The following is a 19,277-nucleotide window of genomic DNA, read 5'->3' on the forward strand; positions in this document are numbered from 1 at the left end:
GACTGGCTACAACGAGCTGCAAAGAAGCGAGAGAGATGGAATGAACCTTTTCACTACTGAGTCATGCTGACATAATGACTGAAATTATGAATCCATTCATCACTGTTCTTGTACTGTTCTGTTTTCACTACCTGTATCATTCTGTGAAGTTTCCTAAGAACAAGAGGAGGGAAATGTGAGGTTAATCAACCTTTTTGAATTAAGTTTTGTTCTTATGAAAAACAGAATCGGGTCAGCTTGAAGAGCTGACTGTGTTTTAGACATGCTTATCACATGTTACCAGTTACAACAACCACTCCCTAAACTACTCAGGGGTTTGGGCTGGTCCACAACTGTCTCATGGTCAGTTGGATATTCTGTTCAAAACCCTCAACAGAAAGGATGTCTGTTTGCTCTGCAGAACATAGATTAGTTGTTCTTCAACTGAAATGTCCTGTTTATCTGTTTGTTTCCTCCCATTGTCCATCCACTGTCTACCATTGGTTGTCTTAACATAGCCCATGCCTGTCAGTTTTACCAATAAATACCTCCTGCAAAGAAGGAGCCAGCAAGCATTTGTCGAGAGCATCGAGAGGGCCATGTTGCTCTGCAAGCTCGGACTTTGCTTCCCTTCTGCAGAAGGCCTGAAAAATAATCTTTAACAGTCTCTGTGTCTTTCCTAAGTTATTAATTTATGTATGTTGATTTAGGAACCTAACAATAATAATGATAATAATTAATAAATAATAATACTCAGAAAGACCCGGAAATAAAGACCCGGAACCAGAAGTTTTTACCAAAAACCCTTGTGTCGTTTATTTTCACCGTGTTTCTTGAAAAAGCAAAATCTTCTACATCTTCACTTTATTTCTCTTATTTCTTTTTTAGAAAACGAAACAAAAAAAAAGAAAAAAAAGCAATTTAAACATTTAAAAATGACGACGCAGACAGAGCTCAAGCCCCGCCTCCTGAAGCAGAAGCCCCGCCCCCGGGCAGTAGCTCCGCCTCCTGCATTTCCAGAATATTCCGGAAAGAAAAGAGACATTTTGTGATTTCATGATTTCATGATTTCAGAACCGACAACCGGAAAAACATGATTAACTTCTTTAGAAGGTTCTGGAAACGGTGATTAGAACCTGGTCCTGGTCCAGACCTGGTCCTGGTCCAGACCTGGTCCTGGTCCAGACCTGGTCCTGGTCCTGGTCAAGACCTGGTCCTGGTCCAGACCTGGTCCAGACCTGGTCCTGGTCCAGATCCAGGTTTTTTGTCAGAAAACCACATTTACAAGAAAAGAAAAGGACAAATCTGTAAAAACAAAGAAAGTTCTGGGCGACTGACGATCCAGTTCTGTTCAGTTCCAGCTCTGGACCTGAACCGGGTCTCACTTCCCCCTCAGCAGCTCCAGCTGGTCCAGGACCAGGTCCAGACCTGACCCGGACCAGACCCGGGTCTGGACCAGGACCAGGACCGGGTCTCACTTCCCCCTCAGCAGCTCCAGCTGGTCCTGGTTCTGGTTCTGGACCAGTACCAGGTCTAGACCTGACCCGGGTCTCATTTCCTCAGCAGCTCCAGCTGGTCCTGGTACTCGGTGAAGAGTCTCTGGAACTGCAGGTTCTCCCCGATCACCGGCAGCAGCTCCTGCAGCAGGTCCCGCTTCAGCAGACCCTGGAACCAGAACCACAACATCAGAACCAGAACCGTTACAGTTAGAACCGTTACCGCGGAGACTAGTTAGACCTTGGAGAAGTTGGAAGCTCGGCTTGGCGGGAATTGATCACAAATTCGTCTGATAGGAGTCGCCATTGATGAATCAGAGACTGAAGGCAGACGGAAAATTACTGAGTCTGTCTGTTTGCAATATAATTGTTGATTCTATAATCTGACCTTGACAGGGCGGTTTGGCCGATCGCTCTGGTCACAATCTCCCTGGTGGAATGTAAACAAGTGACTCTGCCCCCACTAGCCCTTCCCTCTCAGGAACATCTGTGGACCTGTTTCAAAACTGACCGAGCCGTCTGATCTCCTTGGTAACGGAGGTGTGTCGTCCCCGTGGTAACGGAGGTGTGTCGCCGTGGTAACGGAGGTGTGTTGCCGCCATGGTAACGGAGGTGTGTTGCCGCCGTGGTAACGGAGGTGTGTTGTCGCCGTGGTAACGGAGGTGTGTTGTCGCCGTGGTAACGGAGGTGTGTTGTCGCCGTGGTAACGGAGGTGTGTTGTCGCCGTGGTAACGGAGGTGTGTTGTCGCCGTGGTAACGGAGGTGTGTTGTCGCCGTGGTAACGGAGGTGTGTTGTCGCCGTGGTAACAGAGGTGTGTTCCCGTGGTAACAGAGGTGTGTTGTCGCCGTGGTTAACGGAGGTGTGTTGTCGCCGTGGTAACGGAGGTGTGTTGCCGTGGTAACGGAGGTGTGTTGCCGCCGTGGTTAACGGAGGTGTGTTGCCGTGGTAACGGAGGTGTGTTGCCGTGGTAACGGAGGTGTGTTGCCGTGGTAACGGAGGTGTGTTGCCGTGGTAACGGAGGTGTGTTGCCGTGGTAACGGAGGTGTGTTGCCGTGGTAACGGAGGTGTGTTGCCGTGGTAACGGAGGTGTGTTGCCGTGGTAACAGTCTCCTACCAGCGTGGTTGGCTCCCAGGATGAAGCTGCTGATTTGTGGACGGGACCAAGAAGCTCCTTACAGAGAAAACGCAGACGCTGTTCCGACCCTGGAGGGAAATATAGAAATATATAAATATACAAGTACAAATATACCAACCCTGGAGAGAAATATATAAATATACATGTAGAGATATACACACATGTACTAGCCCCCCCAGGGCCCCCCCCTCACCTTCGTGCACCAGGAAGCGGGCGTACACCAGCAGCCAGTACCGGTACTCGGCGGGCGACTGCAGCGCTAGGCTAGCTGCTAGCTGGTTCTCCAGGAATGCTAACGTCATGCTCTGTTGCAGCTGGTGGGGGACGGACGACAGACGGGAGGCTAGCCGGCCCGCGCTAGGAGAGAGAGGACTAGTTAGTACTGGTTAACTACTAGTTAGTGATAATTAACCACTAGTTAGTGTTAGTTAACCTCTAGTTAGTGTTAGTTAACCTCTAGTTAGTGTTAGTTAACCTCTAGTTAGTGCTGGTTAACGACTAGTTAGTGATAACCTCTAGTTAGTGCTAGTTAACCTCTAGTTAGTGTTTAGTAAACCTCTAGTTAGTGTTAACCTCTAATTAGTGTTAGTTAACCTCCAGTTAGTGCTTGTTAACCTCTAGTTAGTGCTAGTTAACTTCTAGTTAGTGTTTAGTAAACCTCTAGTTAGTGTTAACCTCTAATTAGTGTTAGTTAACCTCCAGTTAGTGCTGGATAACCTCTAGTTAGAGCGAGTTAACGTCTAGTTAGTGCTGGTTAACATCTAGTTAGTGCTAGTTAACCTCCAGTTAGTGCTGGTTGACCTCTAGTTAGTGCTGGTTAACCTCTAGTTAGTGCTAGTTAACCTCTAGTTAGTGCTAGTTAACCTCTAGTTAGTGCTGGTTAACCTCTAGTTAGTGCTGGTTAACCTCCAGTTAGTGCTGGATAACCTCTAGTTAGAGCGAGTTAACGTCTAGTTAGTGCTGGTTAACATCTAGTTAGTGCTAGTTAACCTCCAGTTAGTGCTGGTTGACCTCTAGTTAGTGCTGGTTAACCTCTAGTTAGTGCTAGTTAACCTCTAGTTAGTGCTAGTTAACCTCTAGTTATTGATGGTCAACCTATAGTTAGTGCTAGTTAACCTCTAGTTAACATCTAGTTAGTGCTATTTAACCTCTAGTTAGTGCTGGTTAACCTCTAGGTAGTGCTGGTTAACCTCTAGTTAGTGCTGGTTAACCTATAGTTAGTGCAGGTTAACCTCTAGTTAAGCTCTAGTTAGTTCTGGTAGTCATTTAGTGTTAGTAAACTAGTTAGTGTTTAGTAAACCTGTAGTTAGTGCTGGTTAACCTCTAGTTAACCTCTAGTTAGTACTTATAAACCTCTAGTTAGTGCTAGTTAACCTCTAGTCAGTACTAGTAAACCTCTAGTTAGTGTTTATTAACCTCTAGTTAGTGCTAGTTAACCTCTAGTCAGTACTAATAAACCTCTAGTCAGTGCTAGTAAACCTCTAGTTAGTGTTTTTTAACCTCTAGTTAGTGCTAGTTAACCTCTAGTTAATCTGTAGTTAGTGCTGGTTAACCTCTAGTTAGTGTTGGTTAACGTCTAGGTAACCTCCAGTTAGTGCTAGTTAACCTCTAGTTAACCTCTAGTTAGTGTTGGTTAACCTCTAGTTAGTGCTGTTTAACCTCTAGTTAACCTTTAGTTAGTGCTAGTTAACCTTTAGTTAGTTCTAGTTAAGCTCTAGTTCGTGCTAGTTAACCTCTAGTTAGTTCTGGTAGTCCTTTAGTTAGTGTTAGTAAATTAGTTAGTGTTTAGTAAACCTGTAGTTAGTGTTAGTTAACCTCTAGTTAACCTCTTGTTAGTGCTGGTTAACCTCTAGTTAGTGTTAGTTAATCTCTAGTTAACCTCTTGTTAGTGCTGGTTAACCTCTAGTTAGTGTTAGCTAACCTCTAGTTAGTGTTAGTTAACCTCTAGTTAGTGCTAATAAACCTCTAGTTAACCGTTACCATGACTACCTACTTGAGATGGCGGCCCTGCATGACGGCCAGCGGGCCCGAGATCACAGGTGCATCATGGGAAGGCAGGCAGCTCCTGAAGTCGGCGCCCTGGACCAGCGAGTCGGCCCTGTCGGCCACCAGAGTCCTGGAGAGAGAGAGAATTATTATTATTATTATTATTAATATTAATTACAACAAACCAGAGTCCTGGAGAGAGAGAGAATTATTATTATTATTATTATTATTAATTACAACAAACCAGAGTCCTGGACACAAACAGAGAGTTACAATAAACCCATAATGCACAGGCTTCTGTTGCCACGGCAACAAGCCCCATAGGAACAAACGCACAGGCTTCTGTTGCCACGGTAACAAGCCCCATAGGAACAAACGCATAGGTCTCTGTTGCCACGGTAACAAGCCCCATAGGAACAAACGCACAGGCTTCTGTTGCCACGGTAACAAGCCCCATAGGAACAAACGCATAGGTTTCTGTTGCCACGGTAACAAGCCCCATAGGAACAAACGCATAGGTTTCTGTTGCCACGGTAACAAGCCCCACAGGAACAAACGCATAGGTCTCTGTTGCCACGGTAATAAGCCCCATAGGATAGCATGGGACAGTTTGGCTTCAATATCTCTAAAGCTGTAAACGACAGCGTAATGAAACCTCAGTTTGTCGTCGTCCACATCGTCTCGAGTCTTTTAACGTCGGATCGATGTCTGTGCGATATCGTGTTGTCGAGCAACAAGCGTCCAGATTTCCGTTAGCTTGAAAATTAGAATAGTTAAGGAGCATGAGGCAGGATTTATGAAAAAAATTGGTAAACGTTTTAAGTTTTCTAGTAATAATGTCAGATGAAGCGTTCCAAACCAAAAAGAATGATTCCTCTAGTGTATCTCTCCTTTGCCTTGAACAGGCTGTTGCTGCAAAATGTGCTGCAATTCGGTCCCGAATTTCCCGCGCTGTCCTGCGGATGTGACGTCACATGACGCTGCATGCTCGTTCTCCCCGTTCTCCCGTGCCGGCTTCACTGTTGGCTGCAGTACCCCCAACGGCCGTCGTGGTGAAGGGTGGCGCTAGAGAGTCTCATTTCTTAAAATGAGCCTCAAGCTCCTTTAATAAATATCTCCAAAAGCATAATACAACGGTTTGTCGTACAGACATCATTTCAACATTCAAAAATCCAGGACGTGTTGAACTACAACATATTTTAGTCTCGTCATGCTAGCTGTTACGGTTTCTGAGATATACATATACATACATACATACATACATATATATATACATACATATATATATATATATATATACATACATATATACATACATACACATACATATATATATATACATACATATATATATACATACACATACATATATATATATACATACATATATATATACATACACATACATATATATATACATATATACACATATATATATACATATATATACATATATATACATATATATATACATATATATATATATATATATATATATATATATATATATATATATATATATATATATATATATATATACATATATACATATAACTATGCTCATTTTGATGCTAACGGAACTGAGACCAGCAGAGACCGGTTCAGACCGGTTCTCGTCCTCACCATGTCTCCAGAGACGAGCTGAAGCAGAAGGATTTTCCGTTGGACAAACCGATGACGGGGACGCCGTGCTGAGTCAGCAGAGACTGGGACACGCTGACGTCACCACCTGAGGAGAGACCAGGTACTAGTTAGTACTGGTTAACCAGGTACTAGTTAGTAATAGTTTACCAGGTACTAGTTAGTAATAGTTTACCAGGTACTAGTTAGTAATAGTTTACCCGCTACTAGTTAGTACAAGTTAACCCACTACTAGTTAGTACTGGATAACCCACTACTAGTTAGTACTAGTTAACCCACTACTAGTTAGTACTAGTTAACCCGCTACTAGTTAGTACTGGATAACCACTACTCGTTAGTACTAGTTACCCCACTACTAGTTAGTACTGGTTAACCCACTACTAGTTAGTACTAGTTAACCAACTACTAGATAGTGCTAGTAAACCCACTACTAGTTAGTACCGGATAACCCACTACTAGTTAGTAATATTTAACCCGCTACTAGTTAGTACTAGTTACCCACTACTAGTTAGTACTAGTTAACCCACTACTAGTTAGTGCTGGGTAACCAACTACTAGTTAGTACTAGTTAACCACTACTAGTTGGTGCTAGTAAACCCACTACTAGTTGGTGCTAGTAAACCTCTAGTTAGTGCTAGTAAACATCAAGTTAGTGCTGGTTAACCTCTAGTTAATGTTTAGTAAACCTCTAGTTAGTGCTAGTAAACCACTAGTTAGTACTAGTTAACCAACTACTAGATAGTGCTAGTAAACCCACTACTAGTTAGTGCTAGTAAACCTCTAGTTAGTGCTAGTTAACCTCTAGTTAGTGCTAGTAAACCTCTAGTTAGTGCTGGTTAACCTCTAGTTAGTGCTAGTTAACCTCTAGTTAGTGCTAGTTAACCTCTAGTTAGTGCTAGTAAACCTCTAGTTCGTGCTAGTAAACCTCTAGTTAGTGTTAGTAAACCTCTAGTTAGTGTTTAAACCTCTAGTTAGTGTTTAAACCTCTAGTTAGTGTTTAAACCTCTAGTTAGTGTTTAAACCTCTAGTTAGTGTTAATAAACCTCTAGTCAGTGCTAGTTAACCTCTAGTTAGTGTTTAAACCTCTAGTTAGTGTTAGTTAACCTCTAGTTAGTGTTAGTTAATGTGACAGTCTGACCCCCCCTGTCACTGTTACATGGCCAGAGCAACAGGCCAGAGTAATGGGACGCTGTGCCTTTAAGAGGAGATGCAAGGCTGAACACTAATGTGACACTAATGAGGCCTATTTGGGCCATACCAACTGGAGGATAGTCTGGATCACAGAGGGATACTGGACTTCTATGAAGAGGAATCATATGGATCATGGAGGGATTCTGGACTTTCATGGAGGAATACTGGATGTTATAGAAAAGACTGAGTACAATGAAAATGACATGAAATGAACAATTCTACAGTGCTGTTGTGAATGAACTATTCTGACACCCCTCTCCATGTGGGCCTGTCAATGTGGGTGGAGCCAGGGCATCTTTAAAAGACAGACAGAGATGGCAGCTCACTGTCAAGAGTGAACTGCTGTCTGTGCTGGTGTCCGGGCGTGTCTTTGTTCTCTGAGGAGGTGATTATTTGAATGCATTGTGTTTGTTTGATCTAGATCTTTTCATTTGGTTAAATGATTTTTGTTTATTTAAAAGGCCTGATTTATGAAATGAAAAGCTAAGACTAAGAGCTAATGAATATAATGTGCTATTTAATACTTATAATCAATACGTATATATAAATAGATAATAATTTAATATAATATAAATATATTATGTATTTAAAATGAGTGATTATAAATAGCTTAAAATGAATTTGATTTACATTATGTACAGTATACAGTATAGTATGAAGTTAAAATGGTTTTTATGTTATATTTTCAGATTTTGGTCCTCTTTTGTATTGTTCACATGCTATCACTTGGGGGGAATAAAACTATTGTAAACCTTGCCCACTTGCGTGCCTTGCCATCTTTATGTTTTAAACCCATACCTGAGCCAGGGGTCTGACATTTGGTGGCAGTGGTGGGATGGCAGGCCGCAAGGGTTATTCATACAAACCGGGCAGAGGTAGAGCTCGTAGTGGTTTACGATCCCAAGTGGTAGATGTGACAATGCAAGAGGGGACTGAGGATGGGGCCATCGGAGGTGCCATGGCGTTGGCGTTCGACGAGGAGGCCACTGCGGAGGACGTCAAGTGGAACAAGGAGGCGGAGGAGGACGTCGAGTGGAACACGGAGGTGGAGGAGGAAGCTGCACATTCTGTGGATATAGGAAGTGCTAGGAGCAAGATCAGAAGAGGACATGGAAGGGTTAGGCCGTCTGAGGAGCCACCGTGGCCAGGTGAACCGTCACTGGCTAGCATGTTCAAAGACTTTCTGCTAGGGCAGCAACAAAGAGAAGCTGTCCTTGTTCGTGAGCTCCAGCAGCTGAAATCCGCAATTACAGCGCCTAGCGCTACGCAAGCACCCTCCCAACCGGCCCATGTGGGTGAAGCTGGCCACAATGCTAACCCTACAACTAGCCATGCTCTCCGTGTGCCATCGCCCGCACCCAGGGCCCGGCTGCCACTTAACACTTCGACCGCAGAGTATCCATCTCTTAACACTTCGCCCGCCGAGCATCCATCTTCGCTGCCAATAGCTTTTTCGCAGCCTGTAGCCCACAGCGACCTGCCCATGCGTCAAGGCCCAAAGATGTTTCCTTTTCAACAAGGTGAAGACATTGAGAACTTTCTTGTTCGCTTTGAGCGTATTGCTCGCACTTGGGGCTGGCCGCCAGCTGAATGGGCCTGCAGGCTTGTTCCTCTTTTAACAGGGAAAGCCCTTGATGCCTACTCCTCAATGGAGGAGGATGCTTCCAACATCTATTCTAACCTTAAAGAAGCCCTCCTTGCCAAGTTTGACATCTCTCCCGAGACATACAGACTTCAGTTTCGTTCAACTCTTATTCCCCCTGGTGAATCTCCTAAGGAGACTTACACCCGACTTAAAGGTCTCTACCGCAGATGGGTTAAGCCCGAGCAGCGGTCCAAAGGTGACATTGCAGAGGTTTTCATTCTTGAGCAGTTCCTTCGTATGGTGCCTATTGACTTGAAAACTTGGATCAAAGAACATGAGCCAGATGATGGGCTTACTGCAGCCAAACTTGCTGGGCAGTATCTCAACGCCCGTAAAGGCCTGAGGCCGCCGAGACAACAGAAAGGGGTAGCGTCCCAAGAAACAGCTGACCCGCCACAGAGAGGAGACCGCAAAGTGAGTGGTCAAGTGGGTGGTCAAGCCACCGTAGCGGAGACGAGGAGTGTCTCCAAGTCGGGTCCAGTGAAAGAGTTGATCTGCTACCACTGTCAACAGCCAGGGCACTGGGCCGCAGTCTGCCCCCTGAAAGGTCCTAAGCTGTCCGGCCTCTGTCATGTGCCTCACCCATCTGTTCCAGCGTCAGTCATGGCACCACCCCTTGTGCCCGATCCTGAATCTGAGCTTGAATCTGACACTGAGCCGATCATGATGCCAGCTCGTGTCAATGGTCAACATGTGCAAGCACTGCTTGACACCGGTAGCTCTATGACCCTCCTTAACAAGTCCTTTGTTTCTCTTGGCACTCTTGATTACCAGCATGCCACAGCTATCCAGTGTGTTCATGGAGATCAGAGGCCATATCCTGTGACAGATGTGACTATTGTCGTTGAAGACCAGGCTTTCTTGCTCCGTGTTGGGGTTCTTGACAACCTGCCCCATGACATGATCTTGGGCCGAGACTTGCCCATTCTCAATGATCTTATACGTCAAGCCCACCGGCAGCGAGGGAGGTCTGGTGCAACCACAGCCATACAAGAGGCTTATCCTGTACTTACCCGGTCTCAGAAAGCCCAGCCAGGGCTGGAGCCGCTTCCTGACGTGGAAAAGGTGATGCTGGCACGAGAAGTGGAAATGGAGGATTCCGTGGAAGAGACTGATCTGTCCATGCTCACAACTGCACAGCAACCGGATGTGAGTCACCTGTCTGCACATTCTGCCCATGAATTCTTGCAGGTGTGTGGGGAGTTCCCAGACCTGTTCAGTGGACAGCCTGGGAAAACAGACCTAATAGAGCATGTGATTCATTTGAAAACCCGCACACCTATCCGCCAACGTCCTTACAGAGTCCCTGAGCGAATGGTGGAGCCCCTCAACAATGAGATTCAAACCATGCTGGATTTAGGAGTGATCGAACCTTCCAACAGTGAGTGGTGTAATCCCATTGTTCTTGTTCCTAAGAAAGACAATACTATAAGACTCTGTAATGACCTACGCAAAGTAAATGCAGTTTCAAAGTTCGATGCATATCCTATGCCACGAATTGATGAACTTCTTGAGAAACTGGGCAAAGCTGTTTTTATTACCACCCTTGACCTATGTAAGGGATATTGGCAAGTGCCCTTAGAGAAGGAGTCAAGGGAGTACACAGCCTTTCGTGGTCCAAAGGGGCTCTATCAATACACTGTCATGCCGTTTGGGCTTCACGGGGCCCCTGCCACATTTCAGCGGTTAATGGACCGAGCTCTTCAGGGGTGTGGCCAGTTCTGTGCTGCTTATCTGGATGACGTGGTGGTCTTTAGCACTTCCTGGGAAGACCATCTTTCCCACCTACGTCAGGTCCTGCAGCAGATCCATTCCGCTGGGCTCACCCTGAATTCCCAGAAATGTGAGTGGGCCAAACGAGAAGTTTGTTACCTCGGGTACCATCTTGGTAACGGGCAAATACGTCCCCAGGTGGACAAAGTGAAGGCCATCAGAGACAGTCCTAGACCGCGGACAAAGAAACAGGTCCGGTCATTCTTGGGTCTCTCTGGGTGGTACAGGCGATTTGTCCCCCACTTCTCCACCATCACCGCCCCTCTGGTCAATCTGACTACTAAAAACTCCCCTAATCCAGTGAAATGGACCGAAGAATGTGAAACTGCGTTCACAAATCTCAAAGCTCTCTTGTGCTCTTCCCCTGTCTTGCAAAGTCCTGACTTTAACCAGAGATTCCTTGTTCAAGTTGATGCCTCGGGAGTGGGCCTTGGAGCCGTACTAGCACATGGACAGGAGGGTGAAGAGCAACCACTTCTCTATTTGAGCCGTAAATTGCAGCCGAGAGAAACTAGGTACTCGGCCATTGAGAAAGAATGTCTTGCCATTAAGTGGGCATTGGACAGTCTTCGCTATTATCTTCTCGGAAGGACCTTTGATCTGGAAACTGACCACCGTGCATTGAGCTGGATCAATTCCATGAAGGATAAAAACTCTCGTGTCACAAGATGGTATCTGGCGCTACAGCCATATTGTTTCAATATCACACACAGAGCTGGGAAAACGAATCTCCTAGCTGACTACCTGTCTCGTCTCCCTGAACTTGCCGTCGCTGGGGAGGAGGGAGGTAATGTGACAGTCTGACCCCCCCTGTCACTGTTACATGGCCAGAGCAACAGGCCAGAGTAATGGGACGCTGTGCCTTTAAGAGGAGATGCAAGGCTGAACACTAATGTGACACTAATGAGGCCTATTTGGGCCATACCAACTGGAGGATACTGGACTTCTATGAAGAGGAATCATATGGATCATGGAGGGATTCTGGACTTTCATGGAGGAATACTGGATGTTATAGAAAAGACTGAGTACAATGAAAATGACATGAAATGAACAATTCTACAGTGCTGTTGTGAATGAACTATTCTGACACCCCTCTCCATGTGGGCCTGTCAATGTGGGTGGAGCCAGGGCATCTTTAAAAGACAGACAGAGATGGCAGCTCACTGTCAAGAGTGAACTGCTGTCTGTGCTGGTGTCCGGGCGTGTCTTTGTTCTCTGAGGAGGTGATTATTTGAATGCATTGTGTTTGTTTGATCTAGATCTTTTCATTTGGTTAAATGATTTTTGTTTATTTAAAAGGCCTGATTTATGAAATGAAAAGCTAAGACTAAGAGCTAATGAATATAATGTGCTATTTAATACTTATAATCAATACGTATATATAAATAGATAATAATTTAATATAATATAAATATATTATGTATTTAAAATGAGTGATTATAAATAGCTTAAAATGAATTTGATTTACATTATGTACAGTATACAGTATAGTATGAAGTTAAAATGGTTTTTATGTTATATTTTCAGATTTTGGTCCTCTTTTGTATTGTTCACATGCTATCACTTGGGGGGAATAAAACTATTGTAAACCTTGCCCACTTGCGTGCCTTGCCATCTTTATGTTTTAAACCCATACCTGAGCCAGGGGTCTGACAGTTAACCTCTAATTAGTGTTAGTTAACCTCTAGTTAGTGCTAGTAAACCTCTAGTTAGTGCTAGTAAACCTCTAGTTAGTGCTAGTTAACCTCTAGTTAGTGCTAGTTAACCTATAGTTCATGCTAGTAAACCTCTAGTTAGTGCTAGTTAACCTCTAGTTAGTGCTAGTTATCCTCTAGTTAGTGCTAGTTATCCTCTAGTCAGTGCTAGTAAACCTCTAGTTAGTGTTAGTAAACCTCTAGTTAGTGCTAGTTAACCTGTAGTTAGTGCTAGTTAACCTCTAGTTAGTGCTAGTTAACCTCTAGTTAGTGTTAGTAAACCTCTAGTTAGTGTTAGTAAACCTCTAGTTAGTGTTAGTAAACCTCTAGTTAGTGTTAGTTAACCTCTAGTTAGTGCTAGTTAACCTCTAGTTAGTGTTAGTAAACCTCTAGTTAGTGTTAGTAAACCTCTAGTTAGTGCTAGTTAACCTCTAGTTAGTGCTAGTTAACCTCTAGTTAGTGCTAGTAACCAGGTGGGCGGAGTCTCACCGGCCAGGATGGTCATCAGTGATTCGTTCCTCACCAGAGCCGTCTGTTTTTGAACGTCCCTGCGGACACAAACGTTAGCCGTTAGCAGCCCGTCCCGCGTCACGCTAACATGCTAACACGCTAACGACACCCACCAGACGGACAGCGCCGCTCCCGACGTCAGAGCCATGACGAAGTGGGCGGAGCAGTGCAGGGCGGAGATGGGCGTGGCCAGCTGGATGGAGGGGAGGAGCCTCCGTCCGCAGGAGGAGAAGACGGACAACATCCTGTCCTCGCAGGCCACGGCTAGGACCTCACTGGGGGGAGAAACAGGGGGCGTTAGGACCTGGGGGAGACGGACAACATCCTATCCTCGCAGGCCACGGCTAGCACCTCGCTAGGGGGAGAAACAGGGGGGCGTTAGGACCTGGGGGAGACGGACAACATCCTGTCCTCGCAGGCCACGGCTAGCACCTCACTGGGGGGAGAAACAGGGGGCGTTAGGACCTGGGGGAGACGGCCAGGCCACGGCTAGGACCTCACTGGGGGGAGAAACACAGGGGGCGTTAGGACCTGGGGGAGCTGGGGGGAGAAACAGGGGGCGTTAGGACCTGGGGGAGACGGACAACATCCTGTCCTCGCAGGCCACGGCTAGCACCTCACTGGGGGGAGAAACAGGGGGCGTTAGGACCTGGGGGAGACCAGGCCACGGCTAGGACCTCACTGGGGGAGAAACAGGGGGGGCGTTAGGACCTGGGGGAGACCAGGCCACGGCTAGCACCTCGCTGGGTGGAGAAACAGGGGGCGTTAGGACCCTGGAGGTGTCAGGACCTGTGTATTTGTGTGCGTGTAGTTGTGTATGTGTGTATAAGTGTGTACCTGCTCCCGGCTGCCGTCACCACCGAGCAAGGCAGCAGTGTGTTCCAGTCTCGTCCGTCTCTGCTGCATCTCAACTGGCTGAGCTTTGAACCGGCAACCACCGACACGTCGTTCTCAACCTCCAGGAACACGGAGGGATCCGAGCTCACCTGGACACACACACACACACACACACACACACACACACACACACACACACACACACACACACACACACACACACACACAGAAATAAATTAATATAAAATTATATATTAGTTAGTGCCACGGCTGCAGCAAGAGGCACTCCTGCTCCAAAGCTATGCAATAGCAATAGAGGAGGAAACTAATGTTATCCTGCGGGTTTATTTTTCTTATTCATTTTCCGGACAAAACTTCGGTTCGCTACTCCTCCCACAGCTTTGAGAAAACGCGAAAAGTAAAAACGTAGAAACGTGCGCCTTAAGCGGGAATCGTGTGCTATGACTTTTATTAGCGATTGACGTGCACGTTTTTGCGCAACGTGCACAAACGTGCGCTTTTAGCGCCATCCGGAACGCATTGGGAGAACTTTGGGGCCTCACCACTCGCACACCGTTACTCGAAAAATTCGGAACCGATTTAGAAAGTTGTAGGCCCTGAATTTAACTACAGTCCTGTGGATTTTCAGAGCGATGGCACAAATAGTTTTTGCATGAAGTGCAAAAACATTTCCAAATTTCCAAACTAATGGGGAACTATTTTCGCATGTATTTGTGTGGCCCCATTAAAAGCGGATGGGAAAATGTCGAGAAAAAAAAAGAAGAAATTCATCTTTTTTCTGAGTCATCTAACTTGCTCATACTTGCACGTGGAACTGTCATTCAAACTTCAAAACGGAGGAAAACTTCTCTTCTCTCTCCAAACCTGAAACTGTTTTTTCCTAAAATGTACACTTTTCAAGATATGAGCCCTCAAGCGAGGACTGGAAATCACTTTTTTGTCAAATCTAGAGTGAATTGTTTAGAGCGAGCGAAACATTCAAAAAATTACGATAATTTTTATTTGTAACTCGAGCTCACGGCCGAACTGTAAAAGCTGGATAAATAATTTTTGGTCAAAATGTAGACATAGATGTTGGGATTCATAAAATGTGACTTTGACAGGCAGGGTATGCACAAAATTTAAACGGGGGGGCTAACAGACACGCAAATTCCTGCCTCGGTCTCCATTGACTGCAATGTTAAAAAATTATTTCTTCAAAAAAAATCTCACTTTGTTTTCGAAATGCCGTTACTCAGACATTTTAAGGAATATCTGAATAAAAATTAGATTGTCCAAATCTGCTGGGTTCTGTGTCTCTCACGATGTTTTCGATTTTCTGCTAAGAGCTATGGTTTGATCACAAAGTGGAGTGATTTGAGGCTTGTCACAAGGCAAAAATGTATATTAATTATTATATATAAATATTTTATATATATATTAAATACTCCTCCCTTAAACACACACACACACCGTTAGCGGCCCCGTTAGTGGCCCCGTTAGCGGTGCCGTTAGCGGTGCCGTTAGCTGTTCTGTTAGCCTATTACATATTTTCTGTAATAACTTTTGAATGGTTTGACATAGAGAGTCATGGGTGGTGTCATTGGACTCGGTATTGAGTCCTTCACCTTTATTGCTTGTAAAATGTACACAAATGTGCAGCAGCCCGCCGTGGCACTCTCGAAATTTCTGCGAGGAAATTGTCTAGTTAATTATATATTATTAAATATTGATATTGAACATACAAATATTTAATTAATTAATATAAAATATTAATATTTCTTTCATTACATATTAAAATAAAACATTAATATTTAAATAATTAAATATAAATATTTGTAGTAATTATTAATAATTAAATATCAATATTAAATACACCGTACAATTATTCAGCCAGTTGTTGCCTCGAGTCGTATCAGTCCGTAGCTAACAACGAGGAGCCGTTAGCAGCTAGCACTAGCTGGCTAGCACTAGCTGACAACGAGGGGCCGTTAGCGGCTAGCGCTAGCTGGCTAACGCTAGCTGACAACGAGGAGCCATTAGCGGCTAGCGCTAGTTGGCTAATGCTAGCTGACAACAAGGAGCCATTAGCAGCTAGCGCTAGCTGACAACGAGGGGCTGTTAGCAGCTAGCGCTAGCTGGCTAACGCTAGCTGACAACGAGGGGCCGTTAGCGGCTAGCGCTAGCTGGCTAACGCCTAAAGCCCTGGGGAACTCCAGCGTGAAGCTGAGCCCTGCTCCGCCCCCAGGTCCTAGTGCCCCGGGGGGGCGTGGCCTTACCTGCAGGCTGAAGGCCTTCTGGGTGCTGGGCGTCGGCAGCTTGAGCGTAGCCGCGGCGGCGGCTAGCGGCGGTGCCGCCGTCCTGCTGGCCCCCCCGTCGGGCCCCGGGGCCCCCGGGGGGAAGGGCTGGGGGGCGGCGGTGGCCATCTTGTCCTTGCGGGGCCGGCCCTTCTTCCTCTTCTCCACCACCTCCGCCCCGTCCAGCAGAAGCTCCGCCTTCCTCTTGCCGAACGCCAGGTTCTTGTTGATGGCGGCCATCTTGTCCTCGCTGTCGCTGCTCGTGTCGTCCTTGGACTTGTTAGCGTCTCTGCAGGCGGAGACGGCGTCCCGCGGCCGGCTGGAGGGACAAGGACAGTTAACACTAACTAGAGGTTAACTAGAACTAACTAGAGGTTAAGTAGAGGTTAACTAACACTAACTAGAGGTCAACTAGTGCTAACTAGAGGTTTACTAGCACTAACTAGAGGTTAAATAGAGGTTAACTAACACTAACTAGAGGTTAACTAGTACTACCTAGTACTACCTAGAGGTTTACTAAACACTAACTAGAGATTAACTAACACTAACTAAAGATTGACTAGCACTAACTAGACGTTAACTAGCACTAATTAGAGGTTAAGTAGAGGCTAACTAGCACTAACTAGAGGTTAACTAGTGTTAACTAGTACTACCTAGAGGTTTACTAAACACTAACTAGAGGTTAACTAACACTAACCAAAGGTTAACTGGCACTAACTAGATGTTAACTAGCGGTTAACTAGATGTTAACTAGTACTAACTAGAGGTTAACTAGATATGAACTAGCACTAACTAGATGTTAACCAGCACTAACTAGTGTTAGAGGTTGACTAACACTAACTAGAGGCTAAATAGCACTAACTAGAGGTTAACTAGCACTAACTAGAGGTTAACTAACACTAACTAGTGTTAACCAGCACTAACTAGTGTTAACTAGAGGTTAACCAGCACTAACTAGTGTTAACTAGCACTAACTAGTGTTAACTAGCACTAACTAGACGTTAACTAACCCGTCTGCAGGTCCCAGTCCCGCCGTGGAGGCGATAGCGACGCCCGGCGTGGCCTTTGACCTCTCGGTGAACCTGGAGTCCAGCGCCTTCATGGGCTCCATCTTGGAGGCGGAGCTTAGCAGCAGGCCGGCCTTGACCCTGGAAGAGGGGGCGGAGTCAGAGTCAGGGGGCGGAGTCAGAGTGAGTCAGGGGCGGAGTCAGGGTGAGTCAGGGGGCGGAGTCAGAGTCAGGGGGCGGGGCCTGGGGCGGCCATGACGGGCTGCTTACTTTTACTTCAATTCAAATGTGCTAAAATTCAGAGATTTAATGGACCGTAAAACAGCGCAATTTATCTTAAAAATCAACAATAGAATACTTCCTGAATTATGAACTAAGAGGAACATAAATGTTCTGGAAAACAAAGAACCAATGTTAAACAACGATTATCTCAGTGACAGGATTAATCTGTGGAACAGCTGATACACAAATGAACATGTGGAGCAGTTATTACTAGAAATACTAAATGATTAATACATATAAAACAAAGGGATAAAACACATAGGCATGTACCTGTGGACATGTGTGTGTATGTATATATGTATATACACACAGTATGCGTGTATATGTGTATGTACTATTGTATTATTGCTTTTACAAATACTGTATGAAATGATATTTAGTTATGACATTGCACTAGTTTATAAAAGCTAACATTTATTTGTATATATATATATATATATATATATATATATATATATATATATATATATATATATATATATACACACACACACATATACACATACACCAAAAATGATCTTTTTTTTGTATATCACCAACGAATTACAGCTGTACTTTGGGTTTGTGGGAATTGAAAGGACCAATAGACTAAACTAAATTAAACTTACTCATCCTTGTCGTCCTTGCTGGGGTCCTGGGTGGTCCGGAGTCCTGAACCCGGACCCGGGACCTGGACCGGGACCAGCACCGGGACCGGGTCTCTGGAGTCCGAGTTCAGCGCCGGGTTCAGCTGGTTGGACAGAGACGAGCCGGACGGCAGGATGGGGGCGCTGTTGAACAACGCCGGGGAGAAGTCCCTGCAGAGATTCAATGCCATTTAAAACCAGTAAAAATGACCACGTAAAACCCTGATTCCCAATGAAAATGGTCATTCCCAATTAGACTTAATTCCAAAGTGGGTGGTTTATTCCGATTTTAAATCCGAATAGAATAATTCTGCGATGTATACACTCAAATAAGAAAATAAATTAAAAAAAATAAATACATTTTAAAAAAATTAAGAAATAAGAAAAAAAAAATAGAAATATAATAATAAATTCAAAAATAAATCAATTAAAAAGATAATTAATTAAAATAAAAAGAAACTTTTAATATAAAATATAAATAAAAAAACAAACAAACAAATAATAAAACAAATTAATAAAAAAAAATTTAAAAAGAAAAATTTACATTTTTTTTTTGAAAAAACTTGTTTTCCATGTAAACCTCAATTCAGAATGACTATTTCCATATAAACTCGAAGGAAAATAGTTTAATTCTGAATTATTTAATTCTGAATAATTAATTCTGAATTACACAACATCATGTAACCGTGGCCGTTGATGGATGCTTCATTGCACCATGATACAAGTGACTGTGCCATCAACAGAAGTATCCAGACTTTGATGACAAGCTGGTGACGATGATTAATTAGAATCAGGTGTGTTAAAGCAGTGAAACATCTAAAACATGCAGGACACCGGCCCTTCTGGGATTCAGTTTGACACCTGTGCCTTAACAGTATATCAATGACAATGTTCATTAACCTTCACACAGCTCCTGGCTGGCTCGCCAATTTTATGTAGCACAAATAATCAGGCTACCAGAACCCCACCTGCAGCAGTTGGGAGGTTTCTGTGCTGCAGGGCGTCTGCAGGTTTGACTGAGGTAAATTTATGACTTTTTAACACCATTTTCAAACTAAATTTAAGACCAGAAAGACATTAAGTCACTAAGAAATCCAGCGCAGAGGTCCAGGTTGCCAGATCTGACAAGTTCCAGCTCAAATGTGACGTAAAACCCACCGAAATAATGAAAAACCAG

The 19,277-nt window shown here is 44.6% G+C and overlaps 1 protein-coding gene across 1 annotated transcript in view; it reads right to left on the reverse strand.

The window, feature by feature from the left end:
- Window positions 1-779: 779 nt before the first annotated feature.
- Window positions 780-19,277, reverse strand: part of LOC133451339 (protein HIRA) — a 42,690-nt gene continuing 24,192 nt past the window's right edge. Inside the window, 11 exon segments of the mRNA XM_061730308.1 lie at window positions 780-1,644; window positions 2,591-2,679; window positions 2,805-2,968; window positions 4,605-4,727; window positions 6,221-6,326; window positions 13,031-13,089; window positions 13,165-13,326; window positions 13,889-14,037; window positions 16,168-16,504; window positions 17,196-17,333; window positions 18,083-18,271. Of these exon segments, the coding sequence (XP_061586292.1) occupies window positions 1,531-1,644; window positions 2,591-2,679; window positions 2,805-2,968; window positions 4,605-4,727; window positions 6,221-6,326; window positions 13,031-13,089; window positions 13,165-13,326; window positions 13,889-14,037; window positions 16,168-16,504; window positions 17,196-17,333; window positions 18,083-18,271 (1,630 nt within the window). The 3' untranslated portion in view covers window positions 780-1,530.

Source organism: Cololabis saira, chromosome 9 (assembly GCF_033807715.1).
Source record: "Cololabis saira isolate AMF1-May2022 chromosome 9, fColSai1.1, whole genome shotgun sequence".
Classification (NCBI taxonomy): Eukaryota; Metazoa; Chordata; class Actinopteri; order Beloniformes; family Belonidae; genus Cololabis; species Cololabis saira.